We start from the raw sequence: 26,730 nt of genomic DNA on the forward strand, positions 1-26,730 counted from the left end.
TGGTGAGATGGAAAATCCTAGAAAACTGTCTTGAACTCATCTGGAAATCTCGGCAGCAGTGAAAACAGAGAAAACAGCCATCAGTCTTCAGCTTGATATGAAAGTCAATGTCTACTGATGCCGAAACCCGGTAGAACACACAGCTATATTCCACATGAACAAACATTGTTGGCATGCTCCAAATCTCAGGAGACAAAAAAAGTAAAATGTCCTAAAATAGCAGACCCTATTACTTATCTACAGTAGGAGCTAGGCTAGTTCTCTCACAGAAGCATTCATTTACTAATATCGCTGTCAATTCCATATTACCACCCACCTAGATCTATGAACCAGTCTTATAATAAACGAAATAGTCGAGATTAGTGCGTCGATCATCATTTAGAAGTGTGTGCCTCGGGAGGTTGCAACACCTTCGGATTTGATTCGGACATCATTTCCACTGAGTTACACAATGTTAGACAGTCCAGTGGGAATGCTGAACCATTAAAAATGTCAAATGTTCTCGAAATACAGAGCAAGTCAGAACCCCTCTGTGTGTGATCCGGGGTGTGGGTGGTTAATATTTCAACAGGGCTATTCTTGGATCAATGCTTTCAAGCCTCCTTCTGAAGAAACAATTTCATGATTTATTCAGAGGCAAAACAGTCTGCCATGTTTGCCAGGCAGTGACAGAGGATGCAGCTCTATTCTTCTCTCCGGGAGGAGAGACAATGGGGCACTCCAGCTGACATGGCTCGTGGATGAGAGGACTCTGACGAACAAGGGGCATCATCGCCAAGTGCTTTACCCTGGTAGACGTCCATCTTTGAATAGATTTTACACACACAGTCCTGTGATTTGGGTTGTTCTTAATATTATCAAATATATATGGTGCTATCCTAGAGGCTGGCACAACAAATACAGATCGGCTGCTAAAACATCTGATTGAGTCCATTGATATTGTTATTCACTGACTACAAGTTCCTGTGTTTTTACGTTGTACCAACCCTCTTTCACTTGATGCTCTAGCCATTATAACAGATAAACCCAAACATGCTTGTCCTGAACTACTACTGGTTCAGCCATTTTCTATAAGCTTTGAAGACGAAGTGGGCCTGGATCGTCTCTATTAGTAAGACCGAATAGATAGAGAGAGAGTAAGAGAGAGTAAGAGAGTGTGAGTAGATGAGGGATTTAATGGAGGCGCTACAGCAGACCTGTTAATGAGGACCTAGCAGATGGCCCCAAGACTGGATCAGGGCCTGGGCACAGTAGAGCTTGTTCACAACCTGTCCCCACCCCTCCACATGTACATACGCGTGCAAGCGCACACAATATTTACTCTACACAGATTGTGCGTGTGCACACACACAAACGGCAACAGACTGACACAGACTAATGCGCACACACACACACAAATGCACTCACAGATACACAGACAGCAGGTCACGACGTCGGGAGCCAATGGGGTGCCTGCGTGTGGTAAGAGGATTAGGTGTGATTGGCTATGGGGCCTGACTACAGTCACGGGGCGGGGGGACTGTTCTGTTATATTGGCATTTAAAGGGGGTTGAGGGGGGATGTTGGTGGGACATTGTTGGGAGGTTATGGGCCTGCTAACCTAGTAGGCTGCTTCTTCCAAAGTGTGTGGGGGAGGGGGGCTTCTCCATGGGCATTTATTGGACTTTATGGGGAAGTTGGGAGTAAGTTATGGGGGACGTTGTGGGGAAAGGGGCCTGCGCTTACCTGATATATGTCTGACAGGCTGCTGCTTCCAGAGTCGCTGGTGATACTACATCCTGAGTGGCTGGAAGACACGTGGGTCACCTGTGGGTGCAAGCCGTCGGCCAGGTGGAGTCGGCTGAAGTCTGCGGGGAGCTGCACACACACGCCACACACGCACACAAACAGACAGATGGTCAGTTTCACCAGTCTCAACCCACTCACACCACCCACGCATGGCTGTCAGGCATTTAAAAGGCACTTGGCTACATGGTGGGTGCAACACTTGTTTAGCCCTGACCAAAACATTGTCTATATTAGATATTAGCATTGCGTAGATGTTTGCATGGCATGTGTAGCATTTTGCCTCTGAAGGGCACAGGTGGAGTTGGGGAACTAGTTCCCAAGTGAAAATCTAGAAATGAAGTGGCAGTGGGTGAGTTGAGATCCCAGGGGGATTCTCGATTCTAGATGTAATTTATTAATCTTCTTCAGTTCATTTGATGTCCCTCTACATTAATTTAATTTAAATTAAAAATGCCTTAACCCATCTCATTCTCCTGTGATTACTTACATAGCCGTCTTAATAGAACATACGTGAACAAATTTTAATGAAGCCTGCTCATTAAACACTAAACTATTTCCAAATAATTAATAAATCAAACTAGCAGCTGTTAATTAAATTTCCCACTTTTATGGCATCCGTGGAGAACATTTAAAGAGTTTAACACAATCTAAGTTTTAGTCCGAAAACAAGAGGTATTTATTTAACATGACGTAGCTCAACATTTTAAGCCCCTCTGTAATAGCACCAATTACCTGTTACTTATAAGTGCATACAACCAAGATCAATTCAATTTGAAATTGCGGGCGGTTGGTTGGCAAACCTTGCCGTTCTGTTTCCTGTCCATATTTACTGAGCTCCTCGTGTGTATGGAAAGTAGCCGGGGCAGTTGGGTAGCCCCAGACCAAGCAGCCGGGGCAGTTGGGTAGCCCCAGACCAAGCAGCCGGGGCAGTTGGGTAGCCCCAGACCAAGCAGCCGGGGCAGTTGGGTAGCCCCAGACCAAGCAGCCGGGGCAGTTGGGTAGCCCCAGGCCAAGCAGCCGGGTAGCCCCAGGCCAAGCAGCCGGGTAGCCCCAGGCCAAGCAGCCGGGGTAGTTGGGTAGCCCTAGGCCAAGCAGCCGGGGCAGTTGGGTAGCCCTAGGCCAAGCAGCCGGGGAAGTTGGGTAGCCACAGGCCAAGCAGCAGGGGAAGTTTGGTAGCCATAGGCCAAGCAGCAGGGGAAGTTGGGTAGCCCTAGGCCAAGCAGCAGGGGAAGTTGGGTAGCCCTAGGCCAAGCAGCAGGGGTAGTTGGGTAGCCCTAGGCCAAGCAGCAGGGGTAGTTGGGTACTGAGTCTTGCGTGCTGATGTGACCGACTGGGGTTCAAACCCGGGTCCCGGCATTTCCAAGATTGTGTTAGCCCGTTGAGCTAAAACCTTGATAAGACTTCAGTACCAATGGCAACAAGCATGTATAATTACCAGACTCCAAGATACACTGTGGTGTTGTCACACAGACTCATTCCTAGCTATATGAAGATAACTAAGCAACACACCACCACAAGTCCCAGGGCAGAATTAGCATTAAAAAAGGTTGAATCCGCAGTTGCTACATCCACTTTTGGACGTATAAATTAATGATTTGCACCCATTGATTTTTGAAGAATATAATGTATACATGCCTCGAACATAGTTCAACTGTCACACTCCATGAGAACCCAAAATAGAAGTTTGTTTATATTTACATTGGAGTAAAACAAACATTGTATTGCCTCAACCTGGTTAAAACTATAATTTTGATTTTATGGATGCCATCCTTGCATCCATAGCTCTGTCTATACATTTGAGTGGTTACATTTCTCAAGGCCCATCCCTCAGCTTTTTACAAAAACAGAGGTGGGGTGTCCACTTTGTTTCAAGTGCAGATTCTAGCTTTAAAGCTAATGGTGCAAAATCTCAACTTGTCTAACTAGTCTAGCAAAAGAACAACAATGACAACAACGACAAGTGCTATTCGCAACCTGGAGCATGAATCCACAAGCACATCTATCCAAACTGACCCAAGCCTATGTTAGAAGTGGAAATACCATTAGGTTAAATGTATCAAAAGAAGATATAGGCTACTCCAAGAGGCATAGTTGAATATGAATATTTGAGTGTTTTAATGTTTAATTTATTACCACGCTCAAAGCTTTAAAGGAGGCAGTTGCTCCTTACAGCCAACCCCCTGGCCGCGACACAGGCATTGATTTCTATTTAACCTTTATTTTGACATGGAGTCATGCATTAATATTTTAATCTTCACACCTAAAAGCCAAGCGCATGTGATACAAATCATTTTGCTCTTTATTTAGCCATCTTACATATAAAACCTTATTTTTTCATCAAAAATGGTGAATAACTCACCACAGCTTAATAAGAAGGGTGTGCTTGAAATGATGCACATAACTCTGCATTGTTGGGTTGTATTGGAGAGAGTCTCAGTATTACAATCATTTCCCCCACACAGTCTGTGCTTAGTTTTCATGCTAAGGAGGGCCGAGAATCCACTCTCACATAGGTATGTGGTTGCAAAGGGCATCAGTGTCTTAACATCGCAATTTACCAAGGCAAGAAACTCTGAGCGCAGCCCAATCCAGAAATCTGGCAGTGGCTTCTGATTAAATTACATTTTCACAGAACCGCTTGTTGCAATTTCGATGAAGCTCTCTTGTTCAGATATCGGTAAGTGGACTGGAGGCAGGGCAGGAAAGGGATAATGAATCTAGCTGTTTGTGTCGTCCGTTTCGGGAAAGTACCTGCATAATGGCGCACCTAGCTCACTCATGTGCTTCGCTATATCACATTTTACATTGTCCGTAAGCTTGAGTTCATTTGCACACCAGAAAAGAATACAATGATGGAAAGACCTGTGTGTTGTCCTTGTTAAAACCTCTTAAGGATGGGACCCTTTTATTCCATTTTCGCCTAAAATGACAACCAGATCTAACTGCCTGTAGCTCAGGACCTGAAGAAGGATACGCATATTGTTCATACAATTTGAAAGGAAACGCTTTTGAAGTTTGTGGAAATGTGAAATGAATGTAGGAGAATATAACATTAGATCTAATAAAAGTTAATACAAAGGGGAAAAAAACATGCATTTTTTTGTATCATCATCTTTGAAATGCAAGAGAAAAGCCATAATGTATTATTCTAGCCCGGGCAATTTAGATTTTTGGCCACTAGATCAGGGTGTCGCAGCCAGAAAGAAAATGTGAGAAGCAGAAACTAGAACTGGAGAATAGTACTGCTCCAGATACTAGGCATATACTCCTAAACATGCTCTTCACCACCACCAAGAACATGTGAGCAGGTAAACAGTCACGAAACATTAAAAGTATCATCCAAAATGAAGTTTTCCACAAATGATTGTTTGAATTTAAAATCAGCACTATGTTGCTGATGGATTATGAGGAAACACCTCCAATGAGAGACATTCTGGAGGTCTCACATGGTTCACAAATGGAATAGATGTGGAATACATTTGGAGGTTCATTTGATACTAAATCAGTTTGACTCGACATGTCCCTCGATTCGTGTTCATAGTAAATCTCAGACTCCATGTGGAGGGGTGGAGAGAGGCTGAGGAGGAGGGGTAGAGAGAGGCTGAGGAGGAGGGGTAGAGAGAGGCTGAGGAGGAGGGGTAGAGAGAGGCTGAGGAGGAGGGGTAGAGAGAGGCTGAGGAGGAGGGGTAGAGAGAGGCTGAGGAGGAGGGGTAGAGAGAGGCTGAGGAGGAGGGGTAGAGGCTGAGGAGGAGGGGTAGAGAAAGAATGAGGAGGAGTGGTAGAGAGAGGCTGAGGAGGAGGGGTAGAGAGAGGCTGAGGAGGAGGGGTAGAGAGAGGCTGAGGAGGAGGGGTAGAGAGAGGCTGAGGAGGAGGGGTAGAGAGAGGCTGAGGAGGAGGGGTAGAGAGAGGCTGAGGAGGAGGGGTAGAGAGAGGCTGAGGAGGAGGTTAGAGAGAGGCTGAGGAGGAGGGGTAGAGAGAGGCTAAGGAGGAGGGGTAGAGAGAGGCTGAGGAGGAGGGGTAGAGAGAGGCTGAGGAGGAGGGGTAGAGAGAGGCTGAGGAGGAGGTTAGAGAGAGGCTAAGGAGGAGGGGTAGAGAGAGGCTGAGGAGGAGGGGTAGAGAGAGGCTGAGGAGGAGGGGTAGAGAGAGGCTGAGGAGGAGGGGTATTAACATTGGTTGTAATGACTCAACAGCTTTTTAAGGTGGGAAAAGTGACGATACTGTTCTGCTCCTGGAATAAACACTTCCAAATTCTCCGGAGAATGTTTCTGGTTACTAAATCACGCGTCAATATTCCTCACTTACAGAAAGCTATATAAATGTTTTAAACAGGAACGACCACAGAATTGTAGATTAGGCATATTATGAGCAGTAGTAGAGAGCACACCAGGTCAAGGAATTTAAATAGTTGGTGTAGCACTTCGAAACAGTGACACGTTATTCAACAGACAAAGCCAAACCAACAGCTTAAATTGGTCTTCTCAATCAAAGCAGAGGCTGTGGTGTGCATGTGTGTACGCATGCATGCGTGTGTGTCTCTGTGTGTATACACACGCAAGTGTGTGTGTCTCTGTGTGTGTAGCCCACACCCCCAATACATTCACACCCAAAAGACCATTGTGAATGAGATGTCATTACAGTGTATCAAAGATGGCCGTCCCATTTCATTAACTGGCTCAGTGCACAGAATCAAATGATTCACCAGGTGGGCTAGAGCCAAAACCAGGCCACAAGCCCCTCATCTGGTCACAACCCCTCTGAACCCCCTTCAGCAGAGTAGAGACACACTATTAGTGGACCCTGAATGGTGTACAATGATGAAGATCTTATACAATTGCAGTCTGCATTGAACAAACTGAATGACATTCCTTTGCACTATGTATTTAGTGGAGATATCATCTTACATGACTGGACACTGAATTGATACACAACTACAACTGTAGTCTGTTTCGGACATCATTGATATTTAATGGCACTATAGAACATGGGGCAATGTTATTATATTTTCATTTCATGAAGACTAAAATCAATGCTGCCTATAAACTGGGGCACGTTATTGTCCTGTTCGATAAGAATGCTGGGTGCAGAAATCAATGCTACCTACAGACTAGCCTGAGATGGACTGCATTTTGAATGTATGGTGGAGCAGATTGCCGATTCCACCCTGATGTAGACTTGCATGGTGGATAAACAGAACGATTAGGACCGGGACGATAACGGTACTGCGAAACTCGTTAGTATTGTGGCAAGGAAACAAACCACAAAGTAAAGTGGGTTTAACTTCTTTAGGTAAACAGCCCAAATGTTGGAAACAAACATTATGTTGTCATCCACAATACTGTACATACAGCAGGTTTTTTTTTAAATAGCAAAGAGTGGGCTGCTTCGTGTTTTCATTTTTGCCATGGAAAATATATTGCGATACTGGTATCACAGCCTTAGCAGCGATGGGAGCTTCATCAATATTGGCGTGTGTGTTACCAGACGTTGGGAGTAGTACACACATGGTCGATAGCCACGTCAATAGCAATATCCTGGCTGTAACCCTACCCACCCTCAACCTGGGTGGTCCCCCTCCTCTACTGTCCCTTCTATGCCCTCTCAACCCCACTCGCTCTCCTTCTCTCCCAATTGAGGTCATCATCTATCCAGCCGTCAGTCAGTCAAGGCAGCGCGCAACTCATTCCAGGAGCATTGGGGTTAAATGGCCTTCTGTTCATTGGCATGGCCAGTTCGGAGAAAATGGATGCTAACAACAAAAACATCCGCAAACAAAAACATCCAAAACACACAATTCATCTATATGTAGGCCCCGTGTGACCCTCCCTTCTGATCTAGATATTCTGGGAACAAATCTAAATAATGAAATCAGCTTTCCGGGGCAGAGCCCAAAATATTTACAATCAGATGGTCATGAGGGGATTAAAGCAGTAGCATCATCTAACACTAGAGCCACAACACTGCATTCATTTGTGCCTTCCATGGTGAGCAGATGTGGAGCTCGCTCCTCAAATTACACTGTAGACCTAATGACCTAGATAGCCGCACTGGCGGCTGCCCCGTGGATGTGGATGGAAGTGCTGGGCTGGCCGCGACTCAACCCAATTATACAGTACAGGGTGGACCGTGAAACTAGGTCTGGGACTGTCGGACTTGGATGAACTAGCCGGGGAGGCTATTCCTTCAACCTGGAGACTGTATAGAGGCTTAACCAAGGTAGATGATAAGGTAGAAAAATGGTGATGTTGGAGGACCAGATACGGCGGGCGCTATCCCAGAGTTCCCCCTGGCCAAAGACCTTGGCGGTGGGGCGTCTCGCTTTCATGAACTGGGCAGGTCAAGAGATTAAAGCTGTTTGTGCTAGGTGTCCGATTAAACGGGCCGGATATTCTCTCTGCCAAGGCTTACTCACCCTACCTTGTGATACTACTCTACTCTACACAGCCGGAGCACATTTACTGACACACAACATGGCTGGCATGGCACAGAGATATGAGAGAGAGATAGAAACAGTCTTACCAACACACAAGCCATCTATTATAATATCACTTTGCTGCTGACAATCACCTAATACTCATATTGCAATCCAAAATCAAAAACTGGGGCATTGTCCAGAGCTTTTAAATGGACAGGAATTATACTGAACAAAAATATATATCACCATTCAAGAATTTCAAACATTTTACTGAGTTACAGCTCATATGAGGAAATCAGTTAATTGAAATAAATTCATTAGGCCCTAATCTATGGATTTCACATGACTGGGAATACAGATATGCATCTGTTGGTCAGAGTTACCTTAAAAGAAAAGGGCCTCACAATGGGTCTAAGGATCTTGTTACTGTATTTCTGTGCATTCAAATTGCCATCGATAAAATGCAATTGTGTTCGTTGTCCGAAGCTTACGCCTGCCCATACCATAATCCCACCGTCACCACGGGGCACACTGTTCACAATGTTGACATCAGCAAACCGCACACCCACATGACGCCATACACGTGGTCTGCGGTTGTGAGGTCGGTTGGATGTACTGCCAAATTCTCTAAAATGATGTTGAGGCGGTTTATGTTATTCTCTGGCAACAGCTTTGGTGGGCATTCCTGCAGTCAGCATGCCTATTCCACGCTCCCTCAAAACTTGAGACATCTGTGGCATTGTGTTGTGTGACAAAACTGCACATTTTATTGTCCCCAGTACAAGGGGCACCTGTGTAATGATCATGCTGTTTAATCAGCTCCTTGATATGCCACCTGTCAGGTGGATGGATTATCTTGGCAAAGGAGAAATGCTCACTAATAGGGATGTACACAAATTTGTGCACAAATAAGCTTTTTGTACTTATGGAACATTTCTGGGATCTTTTATTTCAGCTCATGAAACATGGGACCAACACTTCACATGTGTTTATATTTTTGTTCAGTGTATATCACACAGAGACAGAGAGACAGACAGAGGCAGGTAGAGAGACAGAGGCAGGTAGAGAGACAGGTAGAGAGACACAGAGACAGTAACAGAGGTAGAGAGACAGAGAGAGAGAGAGACAGAAAGAGAGAAGCAAATAGATAAACTAACTCATAATAGCCATGCCTCTATGACAACCACCTACTCTCACTAAATAGACATGTAATTTCCACATATTAGTCATGGGCATGTCACTGCTCCAGAAATATGATACGTTTGAGAGACAGAGGCAGGCAGAGGTAGGCACGCAGAGAGGCAGGCAGAGGTAGGCACGCAGAGAGGCAGGCAGAGGTAGGCACGCAGAGAGGCAGGCAGAGGTAGGCACGCAGAGAGGCAGGCAGAGGTAGGCACGCAGAGAGGCAGGCAGAGGTAGGCACGCAGAGAGGCAGGCAGAGAGGCAGGCACGCAGAGAGGCAGGCAGAGGTAGGCACGCAGAGAGGCAGGCAGAGGTAGGCACGCAGAGAGGCAGAGGCAGGCAGGTAGCGAGACAGAGGCAGGCAGGTAGCGAGACAGAGGCAGGCAGGTAGCGAGACAGAGGCAGGCAGGTAGCGAGACAGAGGCAGGCAGGTAGCGAGACAGAGGCAGGCAGGTAGCGAGACAGAGGCAGGCAGGTAGCGAGACAGAGGCAGGCAGGTAGCGAGACAGAGGCAGGCAGGTAGCGAGACAGAGACAGGCAGGTAGCGAGACAGGGGCAGGTAGCGAGACAGAGGCAGGTAGCGAGACAGAGGCAGGTAGCGAGACAGAGGCAGGTAGCGAGACAGAGGCAGGTAGCGAGACAGAGGCAGGTAGCGAGACAGAGGCAGGTAGCGAGACAGAGGCAGGTAGAGAGACAGAGGCAGGTAGAGAGACAGAGGCAGTGACAGAGGTAGAGAGACAGGTAGAGAGAGAGAGAGAGAGACAGAAAGAGAGAAGCAAATAGATACACTAACTCATAATAGCCATGCTACTATGACAACCACCTACTCTCACTAAATAGACATGCAATTTCCACATATTAGTCATGGGCATGATGTCACTGCTCCAGAAATATGATGCTCTTATGTTTGCGAGACAGAGACAGACAGAGACAGCTAGGTAGGTAGAGAGAGACACAGAGACAGGTAGGTAGGTAGAGAGAGACACAGAGACAGGTAGGTAGGTAGAGAGAGAGACACAGAGACAGGTAGGTAGGTAGAGAGAGACACAGAGACAGAGGTAGGTAGAGAGAGACACAGAGACAGAGGTAGGTAGAGAGAGACACAGAGACAGAGGTAGGTAGAGAGAGACACAGAGACAGAGGTAGGTAGAGAGAGACACAGAGACAGAGGTAGGTAGAGAGAGACAGACAGAGACAGAGGTAGAGAGAGACACAGAGACAGAGGTAGAGAGAGAGACAGAGACAGGTAGAGAGAGAGACACAGAGACAGGTAGAGAGACAGACAGGTAGAGAGAGAGACACAGAGACAGGTAGAGAGAGAGACACAGGTAGAGAGAGACACAGAGACAGGTAGAGAGAGACACAGAGACAGGTAGAGAGAGAGAGAGAGAGACAGAAAGAGAGAAGCAAATAGATACACTAACTCATAATAGCCATGCTACTATGACAACCACCTACTCTCACTAAATAGACATGCAATTTCCACATATTAGTCATGGGCATGATGTCACTGCTCCAGAAATATGATACTCTTATGTTTGTGCTCTCCCACTGTTTCACTAATTAATATGTGCATTATATTAATATTACAAACTAGCCTACTGCTTGCTTGCTGAGGAGGAGATAAAAGGGATGGAGGAGAGAGAAAGAAAGAGGGGAGAGAGAGAAGGCTAAATCTGTGTGCTTGATAGATGTAACTTACCCTCCCCAATCCGTCTCTCTCTGTGACTTACAGCTAGGCAGGAGGCCTCGGAGGGTTGAGTGATGCCAGCGGTTGCTGACAGCTGATCAATTCACCTACAGCTCAAGTGCAGATCGCTCAGTAGCCTACAAACGTCTGCCTGATCGCTGTCTCAAGTCTGGCTGTCACTACTAGCACCATGGACAGCAGCCCACACGAAGGCTGCCCCATCAACCCGCACGTCACAACACACCCAACCTCGCAAAAACGAATCTACGATACATGTTGGCTACTGCATTTGCACAAGAAGTTGGCTAGTCTTTTTTCTAGGAGCACATCATGCAGAAAGATACAATCAAAGTATTGTATCCTAAGTGCATCATAAAAATGTATGAGGAACACAGACACTCCGGAGTCATGGTCGTAAACCCCTCCACCCTGCCTTGCGACGAGAGACTGTGCTACGAGCACATGGCGACTAGCCTACACCACTACTGCTTCTAAATAAAGGTTGTGATTCAGTGAGTCCATGCTCCGGTCTTGCGCTGGGTTATAGTGGGCTGGGCCCTGCATATTCATTAATCTTGGCGCGGCTCGAAAGAAACCCGACGCGCAGCCATTATAGGGTACATAATCATATCCAGAGAGTGGGTCATAGAGCAAAATAAATGCGCACGTCGATACTTACCAGGTTTTTATCTTGCTGGCTCGGGACTCCATGGCTGGTTGATGCTGCTAATGGTTTCATAATGATACAATATACGCTGGGCTAAAATGTAACATTCTTTATCCAGCTATCTATACGGCAGCGCGCCTCTCCCCCATCTTCCTTCCCTCTCGGCTATCCACCGGGCTCTCGCTCTCTCTCTCTGGGAAGAGAGGGGGTGATGCTCAGGGAGTATCTGCTGAAGCTGGCCACGGTTTCAGACGCACCAGCAGCCCTGTATCGGGGGTTAACTCCAGCGAGAGGACAGCCCAGCTTGCACAGCCCCCGCTATGGTCTGCCAACGCAAGGATGCAAAAAAAGAAAGATCTGACTACCCAAGAGGATGCTGGTCGTGCCTTCTTTCTTTTGATACTGATGCCAACAAGGTAGATTCCTCCTCCAATGAGCTCTGGTGTGTGGATCATAAAGCCGGGGGAAAATGTTTAAAAAGAAAATGGCTAAAATGGCTGACAGCACTTTCACTCACGTTCGCTCCCTCATCCTACCTCTCATTTTCTCCCTCCCTCCCTGCTCTGCTCTCTGTCGATGGTAGGCTGGCTGTACATACACACACGTCCACTGGCTGTACACACAAACGCGCACACACCGACTCGCTCACTAGGCTTCACGCACCATTAGATTAGTCTGAAATGTAGGAGCCACCGCCCCCGTGATGCTTTGTTAACACTACTCCTGGTTCATTTGTCGACCAAAGCAGGGGGACGTGTATATGTCAGTGTGTGTATTGGGGAGGGGTGAACGGGGGATTGAATAGGGACCTCCCTCACTGAGGCTGAGAGAGCAGCCGCTGGTGCCTGCTGTTCTACACAGCTTAAAAAGAGGAGAGAATGATAGAGAAACAGAGAAAAGGAGAGACTGAGGGAGGGGTGGATGTAGGGAGAGGAACGAGGATGAATAGGCTGGTTAGAAACAGATAATAAACAGAGAAAATAGGCAGGGAAGAGAGGATGCAAAGGAGAGCAACACACAGAAATCAAAAGGGGTCAATGGAGAGAAGGGGAGAGAGGAGCCCAGAGTGAGTAATGCCATTATCACTCTCACTTCAGCAGTCAACCACGGCTGCAGCCAGTTGGCATGGCAACGGAACCAGGGAAAGCCATTTCCTGGGCGCACGCACACACAGAGAGACAGAGAGAGAGACAGAGAGAGAGACAGAGAGAGAGAGAGAGACAGAGAGAGAGAGAGACAGACAGAGAGAGAGACAGACAGACAGAGAGACAGACAGAGAGAGAGCCAGACAGAGAGAGAGACAGAGACAGAAAAGAAGGGCCCTATTCAGACAGCATGTAATAAAACAAAAGAGGAATATGGATTTGGAGACAAATGGTGTTGCTTTGAATCGCTTTAAATCAGTATGACAATGTCACCGCTGGAGTATAGTAACCACAGCAACTGAGCATGACCTGCCCCCGCGGGGTGTTTGTTGGTTGCTGTGGCGACAGAAGCATAGGGACACAACAAGATTTAGGGAGAGTGTAAGAGTGAGAGCGAGCGAGAGAAGGGGGCACACGTGTGTCAGAGAGAGTAGCAGTCTGGTCACTGACCCCTCCATCACATCACATCACAGGCAGGGCTGTGGTATCACAGTACAGGCAGGGCTGTGGTATCACAGTACAGGCAGGGCTGTGGTATCACAGTACAGACAGGGCTGTGGTATCACAGTACAGACAGGGCTGTGGTATCACAGTACAGACAGGGCTGTGGTATCACAGTACAGACAGGGCTGTGGTATCACAGTACAGACAGGGCTGTGGTATCACAGTACAGACAGGGCTGTGGTATCACATTACAGACAGAGCTGTGGTATCACATTACAGACAGGGCTGTGGTATCACATTACAGACAGGGCTGTGGTATCACATTACAGACAGGGCTGTGGTATCACATTACAGACAGGGCTGTGGTATCACATTACAGACAGGGCTGTGGTATCACATTACAGACAGGGCTGTGGTATCACATTACAGACAGGGCTGTGGTATCACACACATTACAGACAGGGCTGTGGTATCACACACATTACAGACAGGGCTGTGGTATCACATTACAGACAGGGCTGTGGTATCACATTACAGACAGGATTAGAGGTCGACCAATTAATCGGAATGGCCGATTAATTAGGGCCAATTTCAAGTTGTCATAACAATCGGTATTTTTGGACACCGATTTGCTGATTTTTTAAAAAGTATAATTTTTTTACACCTTTATTTAACTAGGCAAGTCAGTTAATAACACATTCTTATTTTCAATGGCGGCCTAGGAACGGTGGTATGACTGCCTTGTTCAGGGGCAGAACGACAGATTCAATCTTGCAACCTTACGGTTAACTAGTCCAACGCTCTAACCACCTGCTTTACATTGCACTCCACGAGGAGCCTGCCTGCTACGCGAATGCAGTAAGAAGCCAAGGTAAGTTGCTAGCTAGCATTAAACTTATCTTATAAAAACAATCAATCATAATCACCAGTTCACTACACATGGTTGATGATATTACTAGTTTATCTAGCCTGTCCTGCGATGCATATAATCAATGCAGAGCGCATTCGCAAAAAAGGACTGTCGTTGCTCCAACGTGTACCTAACCATAAACATCAATGTCTTTCTTAAAATCAATACACAAGTATATTTTTTTTACCTGCATATTTAGTTAATATTGCCTGCTAACATGAATTTCATTTAACTAGGGAAAATGTGTCACCTCTTGCAACAGAGTCAGGGTATATGCAGCAGTTTGGGCCGCCTGGCTCGTTGCAAACTGTGTGAAGACTATTTCTTCCTAACAAAGACAGCCAACTTCGCCAAACGGGGGATGATATAACAAAAGCGCATTTGCGAAAAAAGCACAATCATTGCATGAATGTACCTAACCATAAATATCAATGCCTTTCTTAAAATCAATACACAGAAGTATATATTTTTAAACCTGCATATTTAGCTAAAAGAAATCCAGGTTAGCAGGCAATATTAACCAGGTGAAATTGTGTCACTTCTCTTGCGTTCATTGCACACAGAGTCAGGGTATATGCAACAGTTTGGGCCGCCTGGCTCGTTGCGAACTAATTTGCCAGAATTTTACGTAATTAGAACATTGAAGGTTGTGCAATGTAACAGGAATATTTAGACTTAGGGATGCCACCCGTTAGATGAAATACGGAACGGTTCCGTATTTCACTGACAGGAAAAACGTTTTGTTTTCGAGATGATAGTTTACGGATTCGACCATATTAATGAGTTAAGGCTCGTATTTCTGTGTGTTATTATGTTATAATTAAGTCTATGATTTGATAGAGCAATCTGACTGAGCGATGGTAGGCACCAGCAGGCTCGTAAGCATTCATTCAAACAGCACTTTCATGCGTTTTGCCAGCAGCTCTTCGCTGTGCTTCAAGCATTGCGCTGTTTATGACTTCAAGCCTACCAACTCCCAAGATTAGGCTGGTGTAACCGATGTGAAATGACTAGCTAGTTAGCGGGGTGCGCGCTAATAGCGTTTCAAACATCACTTGCTTCGAGACTTGGAGTACTTGTTCCCCTTGCTCTGCATGGGTAACGCTGCTTCGAGGGTGGCTGTTGTCGATGTGTTCCAGGTTCGAGCCCAGGTAGGAGCGAGGAGAGGGACGGAAGCTATACTGTTACACTGGCAATACAAAAGTGCCTATAAGAACATCCAATAGTCAAAAGGTATATGAAATACAAATCGTATTGAGAGAAATAGTTCTATAATTCCTATAATAACTACAACCTAAAACTTCTTACCTGGGAATATTGAAGACTCATGTTAAAAGGAACCACCAGCTTTCACGTTCTCATGTTCTGAGCAAGGAACTTAAACGTTAGCTTTTTTTACATGGCACATATTGCACTTTTACTTTCTTCTCCAACACTGTTTTTGCATTATTTAAATCAAATTGAACATGTTTCATTATTTATTTGAGGCTAAATTGATTTTATTGATGTATTATATTAAGTTAAAATAAGTGTTCATTCAGTATTGTTGTAATTGTCATAAAAAAAAAATAAAAATGCAAAAATCGGCCAATTAATCGGTAGCGGCTTTTTCGGGCCTCCAATAAATCGGTATCGGTGTTGAAAAATCATAATCGGTCGACCTCTAGACAGGACTGTGGTATCACATTACACAGCACTGTGGTATCACATTACAGACAGGACTGATATAACCATCAAATGACCACACATGTGCTGTATGCCTGGTGTGTGTGTGTGTATACTGTATGCATGCATGTACAGTATGTGCATGGAGTGTATAACTGTGTCCAGGGTACACCCATACCCCTAGGAAGGCTTCTGGTTATTGGAAACACAAAGAGCCCCAGTCAAATATGAGGCCAGTGGGCCAGGCTTGCTGACGGACACTGAGATGTGAGAAGAACAGTGCTTTAAATGATAAAGCACAGCGAACAATGGCTGAAAGGGTATTTCAAGGCCACGTCCCAAATGTATGTATTCTCTACATAGTCTGTATAGTCCCTGGTCAAATGTAGAACACTATATAGGGAATAGGGTTGGTGCTCAGCTGATATTTTCAAATTGCACAATAAGAAACTGCCAATTTGGGCAAATAGGAAAACCCAGCGGTGTTCCTACAATGACAGTCAAAAACAAAAGCGCTTTCTTACACAGACAAAATATGTGTTGCCACCATGCTGCCTTTCTTCAACATCAGATTTCCTTCCATTAGCAAGTGATCTACGGTGGTTCTTGTTATTGCAGGGTTGGATAGGAAAACAAATTCTGATCAAAATGATATATAGCGAACAGACATATACAGTATGTCTATATATGGCTCTGATGCAGATATTCTGTTCTATATTCTATATTGATAGGGTCAACAGAATAGTAATGTATTGAGTCGTTCTGGAAAGGGCTATTTGTTCACGTACTCACTGTATAGTTATTATGTTAAGAGAATACCTCGAAAGCAGGGGTTGTATTTATCGTCGGCCGGCCTCCAGCCAACCAATAGGACATGAAGACCCACTATGACATGAATCCCGTCACCCTCTCCACCCCCCGCGATGATGTAATGCATCGCCAAGCTCAGGTGCTTTCTTCTGGTGCTGATGGCCCGGTCATTAGCATTGTTGGCAACAATCGCTAGGGGCGTCATTATATCATTACATCACTGTGGTGGGGATCGAGTCTGGGGACAAGAGCCAGAAACTCTAGGTCACCCTTTAATGGTTCCCTTTAATGGCATCCTATTTCATACATAGTGCACTAGCTACTTTTGACCACTACTACTTTTAGTGCACTATGTAGGGAACAGGGTGCCATTTGGGATGTAGACTATGGGGTTGACATTCTGCTGAACAATCTCAATCTAAATACAAAGGAAAGGCAGGGGCGCATTGATTGTAGTTGATTGTGACACTGATGTGACAGTGCTAATGGAGAGTAACATTAATGCAGTCACAGATTCAGTTGAGGGGGGCGGTGAGCCTTTCGACGTCAGCCCTTTCTAATGTTCCCTGCTAACCACTATGCCTATAAGTATGTTCCATGCATTATGGGCTTGGATCACGTGATGCTGTTTGCCTGCTGATGCATAGCATTTGGGTCGTAAAAAGCTCATTACCACGGTAAGGAAGATAAAAGCACACAGACACTCTCATACCGTATGTACAGAGACATGCTGTAGGGGGTCATACAAAGCACATAAGCTTTTTTCTCTTAATGTGGCTTTTTCAGTTAAAGCATTTACAGTCAGTTGTATCATTAACAATGTGCACACTGACAAACATTTTTGGAAAAGTAGGCTTTATTTTTTTTTCTCTTCATGATGAGTAAAAATGTTTCAGACTTTTACTTCCCCATTCAGACAGTACAGTAGCTGGTCATACTACCAGTACGAAGACGAGGCTCCTCAGCTAAAACTCAACGCCAGTACAGACACTGCCAGCTAAACACTAAAAGTACACATTTCAAAGGTTAACCAATGCAAATGCTCTTATCACTGAATAACATTGGCTACTTAAGAAATAGAGAAATAGCATACAAGACTAGATCTATTACGGATGGCTTTAAATCTAAGGCTTAGCTTGACTGTAGTTTTGCAAATGGTTGATTATTCCAACTAATATAAAACCTTGCTAACAACTGGTTAGCGATTGGCATCCGTCAAACTAACAAAAGCGACTAGAACGGATGCTACCACACTGCCAGTATCGATCTTGACGTTGCAATTTCTACAGTACATTATGCATGCTACCTTAGCTAATTAGCATGCATGAGAAACAGTCTTGAGCCTTGTTAAATAGCAGACTGTGCATATCAATAAGGGGCCAGGCCCGTGACTTATAGAAGAAAAAATATGAATACACTGCTACAGTCTGCTCCTCTAGGGTTGACTTCCTGTCAGAGAACACAAGAGGCTCATGCCTCTTTCCTGACTACCGTTCCCACGCCACCTGTGCGACTTCAAGAGGTGTCAGGGTATTGTGCTTCTGTTGGCACGTGTTGGCAGGTGTTGGCGTGGGCGCGTTTCCTTTTCCGGGCAGGAAGTGGAGAGGATTTCCTAGCCAAACACGGAAAGGAGTGGCCCACTAGGAGGAGGGGAGGAGAGGGTGAGGAAGAAGCTTTTGAAACAATAGTCCAAGACTCCTCCCAAGACGTAGGGCAAGTTAGCAGGAGAAAAACATTCAGAAGTATAGGAGTAGACACCCGTCTTTACTAAGATGTGTGTTAGGAACACACTAACGTGTTCGGACATTGAACAGATACACTCAGTCCGCAAAATTGATGAAAGTGGGTCTGAGCATTGTGCAAACAAGACCAACAGTGACTTGTGTTTAACCCTACAAATGAACAGGGCTTGGTAAAGACCACCAAATACTACACTACACCATTAGATCAGCAACAAAACATTTCATCTTTGCTGCGTGTGACTGTGTGACCAACCGAGGGACTACATGAGATTGAGTAAGGAGATGAAGAGTATCGAGACAGTTCCAAATCGGGTTAAAGGATTGCTATGGAAGGTCACCAACTATGACTTGATAACACTCTGTCACCAACTATCTTAAGGTAAGCCAGGCACCATGTCTCCCACACCTTCCCCCAGTCTCCCTGATAGGAAACAGGAATATGAAAAAGAGAGGAGGGAAAGTGTACACACTGTCCCAGCCAGGCATACCCTGCTTGTGACAACAGGACAGCCATGATGTCATTGTCCAATGTTGACAGAGATGGGACAGTGAGAGAGATTAGATGGCCTGATATGACCCCCACTAGAGCCCATTTCCCTCCACAGGCCTACTTTTCTTTCTACTGATCTTCAAATGTCTAAGTATAGTAAAGAAAAGGAAGATGAAATGAGAGAAGGAAACACTTTTTTCTCTGGTTAGTCCCTGGTCAGTCATTACAGTAGTCCTTGGATCTGTCTCCCTGGTCAGTCATTACAGTAGTCCTTGGATCTGTCTCCCTGGTCAGTCATTACAGTAGTCCTTGGATCTGTCTCCCTGGTCAGTCATTACAGTAGTCCTTGGATCTGTCTCCCTGGTCAGTCATTACAGTAGTCCTTGGATCTGTCTCCCTGGTCAGTCATTACAGTAGTCCTTGGATCTGTCTGTGTCTCTGGTCAGTCCCTGGTTGGTCATTACAGTAGTGCATGGATCTGTCTCTGGTCAGTCCCTGGTTGGTCATTACAGTAGTCCATGGATCTGTCTCTGGTCAGTCCCTGGTTGGTCATTACAGTAGTCCATGGATCTGTCTCTGGTCAGTCCCTGGTTGGTCATTACAATAGTCCATGGATCGGTTTTTGGTCAGTCCCTGGTTGGTCATTACAGTAGTCCATGGATCTGTCCCTGGTCAGTCCCTGGTTGGTCATTACAGTAGTCCATGGATTTGTCTCTGGTCAGTCCCTGGTTGGTCATTACAGTAGTCCATGGATCTGTCTCTGGTCAGTCCCTGGTTGGTCATTACAGTAGTCCATGGATCTGTCTCTGGTCAGTCCCTGGTTGGTCATTACAGTAGTCCATGGATCTGTCCCTGGTTGGTCATTACAGTAGTCCATGGATCTGTCCCTGGTCAGTCCCTTGTTGGTCATTACAGTAGTCCATGGATCTGTCTCTGGTCAGTCCCTGGTTGGTCATTACAGTAGTCCATGGATCTGTCTCTGGTCAGTCCCTGGTTGGTCATTACAGTAGTCCATGGATTGGTTTCTGGTCAGTCCCTGGTTGGTCATTACAGTAGTCCATGGATCTGTCTCTGGTCAGTCCCTGGTTGGTCATTACAGTAGTCCATGGATCTGTCCCTGGTCAGTCCCTGGTTGGTCATTACAGTAGTCCATGGATCTGTCTCTGGTCAGTCCCTGGTTGGTCATTACAGTAGTCCATGGATCTGTCTCTGGTCAGTCCCTGGTTGGTCATTACAGTAGTCCATGGATCTGTCTCTGGTCAGTCCCTGGTTGGTCATTACAGTAGTCCATGGATCTGTCTCTGGTCAGTCCCTGGTTGGTCATTACAGTAGTCCATGGATCTGTCCCTGGTCAGTCCCTGGTTGGTCATTACAGTAGTCCAGGGATCTGTCTCTGGTCAGTCACTGGTTGGTCATTACAGTAGTCCATGGATCTGTCTCTGTTATAGTGTAAATCCTTTAAACCTGAGGCTCTTGTGTCCGTGCAGCAGCTGAACCTAGGTACAGAACAGGCCTTCACAAAAGACAGCTCTAAAAATAGGACCCCTGCTTTTCCACGGGAGCGTCTGTCTAACAGGTTAGTCTCACTCCTCTCTTTAGTTTTGGGCCCGGCTCACCTAGCTCCTATTCTTCACCCTCTCCAATCCGATTCCATCCGGCGCAGGCAGCATCCTGGAGCCAAATCGGAATATGGGGATATTGTAGTATCGGAATATGTGATATGTGATAGATAAAGTCTGAGGATACTATATTTAAGGAGTGATACTCAATCTAAAGCAATAGCCAAAAAAATGTAGAACTGCCCAGACAGTGCACTAGAAAATATATATTTTGTCAAAGTTCACAAACCCAATTATTAGTTTGGATTGAATCAGGAGCTTGTACGTGACAATAAAACATCTTGGGGGGGGGGGTTCTTGTTCTCCAAACCCACTAATGACGTTGTTCAGCAGATGAGATTAGATGTTCCTCCAACAGCTAAATTACACTCATTATATCATTTCATAATCCTTTTAAGAGGTACAGCAATCATGGTTATCATGCTCACTGCACTGTAGGCTACATGATTACCTGTAGGCTGTGTGACCAGATTCCATTTCTGCTTTATATCTCTAACTCAGTGTTCCCAAACTTTCACTCAGGCCCCCCTTCCAGCATTTGGGAACATCTCTATTCATGTTGCCATGTCTAACGTGTATTCATGTGATACGAGTGACTTGAATGTTACTACAACATCTATGGGATAAAAAAAACGTTAGCTGACATGGGCTAGTTGTTCTGGACATTTCTGACAAGTTATAAATAGCTCTCTAATGTATGCAATGACTGACATGACAAGAGGAAAACTGATGATGCACTACCCAATTTCGAAATTGCACCTCGTGCATTCTACTATTACAACTTTCAAGAGTCAGCTGAAAGCCAGACTTTTTTTTTTAGAGGACCCCACAGTTTGGGAACCACTGCTCTAACTGAACATATTTACATTTGCTATCCATATCAGGATAGTTGAGTCATTTTCAGATGTGACATTGTAAATCTCTATACAACCACAATAGCTTTTCAATTCATGCCCCAATAATATAGCTAGAAGTAAAAGTATTTTTTTAGCACAATGCATTTGACTGTTAGGAGTAAATGGGAAAAACACCTTTATCATTTCAGACACCATCAAATGAAAAGGTCTGTCTGAGTGTCTATAATTAACAAGGTAAAACTACGTACAGTCATGAGTGAGACAGACACCCACCCTCACCAACACTGTTAACAGATACAGTACCTGAGCTTTAATGCATTCCTGGGAGCATTCAGGATGAAATGAAAAGCATGAAAAGAAAAAGCAGAGGAAGATGAGTGTTATCAAACATGCCACATGTCACTCAGGGAGGAAGAGAGAATTAGGCCTGAAGCTTCAGCAGCTGCAATGAGCGGCTGTTAAAAAGCCTTACTCTGCACCAGTTGGGCAGGGTAGGGTTTGAAATACACAAACATGTACATTATTCATTGAGCCAAACACTCCCATCCTCCTTTTCCTGTTTCACATGACAACTGAGGAGCTAGCTGAAGAAACTCTTTCACTGGTTGGGCATAAAAGAGACCGTATACACCAAGACTCACTAAGCCTCAACACACACACACAATTGAGAAAAGGCAAGAAAGCCCTTATTGCGTTCAGTGAGTGCCCATATTGTGAGACAAAACGGTTTCGGGAATCATCATTAAAAGCAATAACTTTGGTCAACTCTGTGGAGTTTACATTTTATATAGAAACAATTAACACCAATCACGGACGCAAATGAGCACATGGTTGGTTGGATACTAAGATGGAGGTGGGAGGGGAGGTTGAACTGAGGGGCATTGATTCGATGAGGCTGCCGCCGGCCACGTGCGTTGCACCATGGTAATTAGGGAACAGCTGCTCAGGGCCTCGGCAAGAACCTGGCGGCCACTGGGCGGACCCAGAAGAAAGAGATTACTCATCCGTTCTGGTGGCGATGGAAAGATTCTAAGATAGAGAGTGATGAAGAAAAATTTAGAGAAAGAGAGAAACACCATCAGAGATAAAACTTCCATCCAAAGGCCTCCTGTGTAGCGCAGTGGTCTAAGGCACTGCATCACAGTGCTAGCTGTGCCACTAGAGAACCTGGGTTCAAGTCCAGGCTCTGTCACAGCCGGCCGCGACCGGGAGACCAATAGGGCGGCGCACAATTGGCCCAACGTCGTCCGGGTTAGGGGAGGGTTTGGCCGGCAGGGATGTCCTTGTTCGATCGCGCACTAGTGACTCCTGTGGCGGGCCGGGCGCAGTGCACTCTGAAACGATCGCCAGGTGCACGGTGTTTCCTCCGACACATTGGTGCAGCTGGATTCAAGGGTAAGTGGGCATTGTGTCAAGAAGCAGTGCTGCTTGGTTGGGTTGTGTTTCAGAGGACGCACGGCTCTCAACCTTAGCCTGTCGCGAGTCGTTACGGGAGTTGCAGCGATGAGACAACACTAACTACCAATTGGATACCACGAAATTGGGGAGAAAAAAAGGGTAAAAGTAAAAAAATGAAAAATAAAACATCTAACCACACTGTTGACAAACTCATTGAATGGACATGAATTACATCATATCATGACAGAGAGAGAGGGAGAAATAGAATAAAGAGAGCCAGAATGAATAGGAGCTGACCATTCTGAGGACAGAACAAGGGGGTCAGTCAGTGTAGCCGACCTCGTCTGAGCGCGTGCGTGCGGCGTGTGATGCATTCTAAGATTTCACAGTTTGCCTAACCCACAATGGACAACCATTTTTAAGGATATTTTACTGCATCTTCATTTGGAACTTGTCCTTTATCATGGCTAGTGTTTCAGTAGCTACGAGCCTTAGCCTCATGTCACCGCCAGGATTGTAGGCTTTTCATTTGGAACATTTTTGCTTTCTGGGATTTCTGAGGTAAAATAAATGTCTGGCAAGTGGTAACAATCCTTTATTTATTCAGCTACTTGCCCTTGGGAGCGTCTTTTTCAAGGGAAGACCAGGACATTGGGCTACACACAGAACCAGAAGTCCCAAGGAGACCACCAGTGCTAGGTTAGCACGCCATTGGCAATATCCCAGTTACAATTTTGTAGGACATAGTAGATGTTGGTCAAATCAGGTCCACTGTTGGGGGAACAAAGTCTTGGCACTCTGCCTGGAGGGCCTTCAATTGTGATGGTCCACACTGAGGGAATGCCCATACTTAAGAGGATCCTATATATTGCACATTATAAAGCAAATTCCTAATCAACCATAGATGGCAATAAGGATATATTTAAGAAGAAAATTTGAAAGTAGGGACAGAGCAGATTGATTAGAAAAGACATACCTTAAATGAAAGGCCCCTTGTGTTAAAGGGAATCCCGACAAAATAAAACGTATAGACAAGACCAATGTCCCCGTAATACACACACTCTGTCTACCAAGTCAGATTTTAAGGGCCTTAAATGTGAGTGAATCCTTTAGCTTCCACCGCTGCTCTCTCGCTCTCCCTATTCCCCACGTCAAAAGTTTCTCTCTGCAGCATTTTTTACCTCTAAAAGCACCTTAGGGTTTGGGAGGAAAATCCCAGTCTCATCTGAAGTTGCTCCCTCTGCACTACTGTGCTTAAAGCGCACTCCACCAATGGCCATTCGGGACTACTTGTTACCATGGCACCTAAGTATTCTTCCCACAGAGTCTCTGAGGAGAACTACAATTTTGTGACAGGCGACATCAGGCCATGTGAAAGTTCAGGGTGTGTTTTTATGTCAGAGTCATTGTAAAATTAGGGGGTGGTTTGGGAGGGTTGGATGATGTCTGCCGTGTTTCTGCTTTGTATGGCAAACCCAGACTTTCAATGGTATTTCAAACAAGCCAGGGTACTCTTGTCGACACCATCCCTTGAGAATGCCAGGAATGGGAGGAATGGACTGAAATAGGGCAGAACTGGGGCTTAGGGAAAATAACAACATGGCCCAAGGGATGTGTTCACATCATTAGTGAACATTTAGTGCACTTCCATGGGTTCCCATGAATAGCAATATGGGGTGCGTTCACATAATTGTAATGCATATACAGAGTGCAAAAAACATTAAGAACACCTTACTAATATTGAGTTGCACCCCCTTTTCAGAACAGCCTCAATTCGTTGGGGCATGGACTCTACAAGGTGTCGAAAGCATTCCACAGGGATGCTGGCTCATGTGGACTCCAATGCTTCCCACAGTTGTGTCAAGTTGGCTGGATGCCCTGGATTATTTTTGATACACATGGGAAACTGTCGAGCGTGAAAAACCCAGCAGCTTTCCAGTTCTTGACACAAATCGGTGAGCCTGGCAACTACTACCATACCCCGTTCAAAGGCACTTTAAATATTTAGTCTTGCCCATTCACCCTTTGAATGGCACACATACACAATCCATGTCTCAATTGTCTCGAGGCTTAAAAATCCTTGTGGTTGTAACAGGTGACATCAATAAGGGATCATAGCTTTCACCTGGTCAGTCTGTCAAGGAAAGAGCCGGTGTTCCTAATGTTTTGTAAGTGAACACTTCATTATAGTTAATATGGGTTCCCATGAACAAGGCACACTTTAGGACCCCTCTCAGGCACTGCTGTGGCCACCTCAGAGGACTGTGGGCTGTTCCATTGGAAAATAAGAGACTCCGTCTCCACACATGCTGCCCTTTTAGAATGTGGGGGGTGGGCAGCTATGGGACCACATGATGAAAAGGGCCCCTGTTCCGTTTTCCACATTGACTGCTCTTTTCCCCCTTCCCTCTCTTCCCTCCTTTCCAGTCCTCCTCTTGCTGATTTTCCTGGAGAAACTAACTGGTTCTACAATAACCATCCATATCAACTCCTAGTGGGTGACTCAACACAGTGTGTGCCTTGAACTACATGCAGGGAACTCCTTAAGCTATACTGTGTAGAATAACAGCCGCCCTGACAGACTGCGCAGAATAACAACAACCACCCTGACAGACAGCGCAGAACAACAACAACCCCCCTGACAGACAGCGCAGAATAACAACAACCACCCTGACAGACTGCGCAGAACAACAACAACCACCCTGACAGACTGCGCAGAATAACAACAACCACCCTGACAGACAGCGCAGAATAACAACAACCACCCTGACAGACTGCGCAGAATAACAACAGCCCCCCTGACAGACAGCGCAGAATAACAACAGCCCCCCTGACAGACAGCGCAGAATAACAACCACCCTGACACAGACTTGAGCAATAGGGGACACAGTAAATATGCACTTGGGGTTATGGAGTGAAGGAGACATGCACATTGAGTAAAGGGAATGAGTAAAGGGTATAGGGGGTGTTGCAAAGGGACACTAGTTCTAGAGAGAAAGGGTCCAAAGATGACTACACAGGAGGTTATAGCCTTTAAAAGGGCTAACAGTGAGGGTGCAGATAAAGGTATATAAGGTAGCCTACAGCAAAAGAGTGCACAGCATGGAACAATGCGTTTTGAGAACAGGTAGCCAGGAGGGTAGAATTATAATACCAGGGTGAAACAAGGCACAGCAAGCCTACAGCAAACACAATACATTGACAACAACATAAATACAGACCTCAGCAAAGCAGTAACAAGGGTGTACACAGACCAGGCTATAAGGTACTAACTAATAGGCTACACAGACCAGGCTATAAGGTACTAACTAGTAGGCTACCCAGACCAGGCTATAAGGTACTAACTAGTAGCCTACCCAGACCAGGCTATAAGGTACTAACTAGTAGCCTACCCAGACCAGGCTATAAGGTACTAACTAGTAGGCTACCCAGACCAGGCTATAAGGTACTAAATAGTAGGCTACACAAGTTAGCATCCGACCAGCTAAGGCAAGGACTAAGTTAAGCCAACACAGAAACTCAAACTACACAATCTGGACGCTCCATCTTCGCGCCACATGCGTGTCCAGCAATACACAACACCCTAGTTGCTAACTAAGACAGAGGAAGAGCCAGGTAGCTAAAAGGGACTCACCGTGTGATATCCCCTGACTACGGGCGGCTTGCCGGTGGGGTACGGGTCCACCGTGTCGATGATGGTCTGTCGCTCGCCTTTCTGGTTGATCTTGCGGAACCTGCGGCGGGACTGTCGGTGTGATGCTTGCCTCTGGAAGTACTCCTCATTTTCCTCCATATAGTCCACCTGGGGAAACAGGGTAGGAGGAAAGAAAGGAGTGACTGGCTCTTCTTTTCCTTGCCCCCTCCTCCCCCTCCTCCCTCCCCTCTCACTGCGTAAAAATAGCAACGTTTGT

At 45.7% G+C, this 26,730-nt stretch overlaps 1 protein-coding gene across 1 annotated transcript in view; it reads right to left on the reverse strand.

The window, feature by feature from the left end:
- Positions 1–26,730, reverse strand: part of LOC115170583 (rap guanine nucleotide exchange factor 2-like) — a 153,006-nt gene that overhangs the window by 39,342 nt on the left and 86,934 nt on the right. The window contains 2 exon segments of the mRNA XM_029726850.1: positions 1,726–1,857; positions 26,454–26,621. Of these exon segments, the coding sequence (XP_029582710.1) occupies positions 1,726–1,857; positions 26,454–26,621 (300 nt within the window).

This window comes from Salmo trutta, chromosome 3 (genome assembly GCF_901001165.1).
Source record: "Salmo trutta chromosome 3, fSalTru1.1, whole genome shotgun sequence".
NCBI classification, from domain to species: Eukaryota; Metazoa; Chordata; class Actinopteri; order Salmoniformes; family Salmonidae; genus Salmo; species Salmo trutta.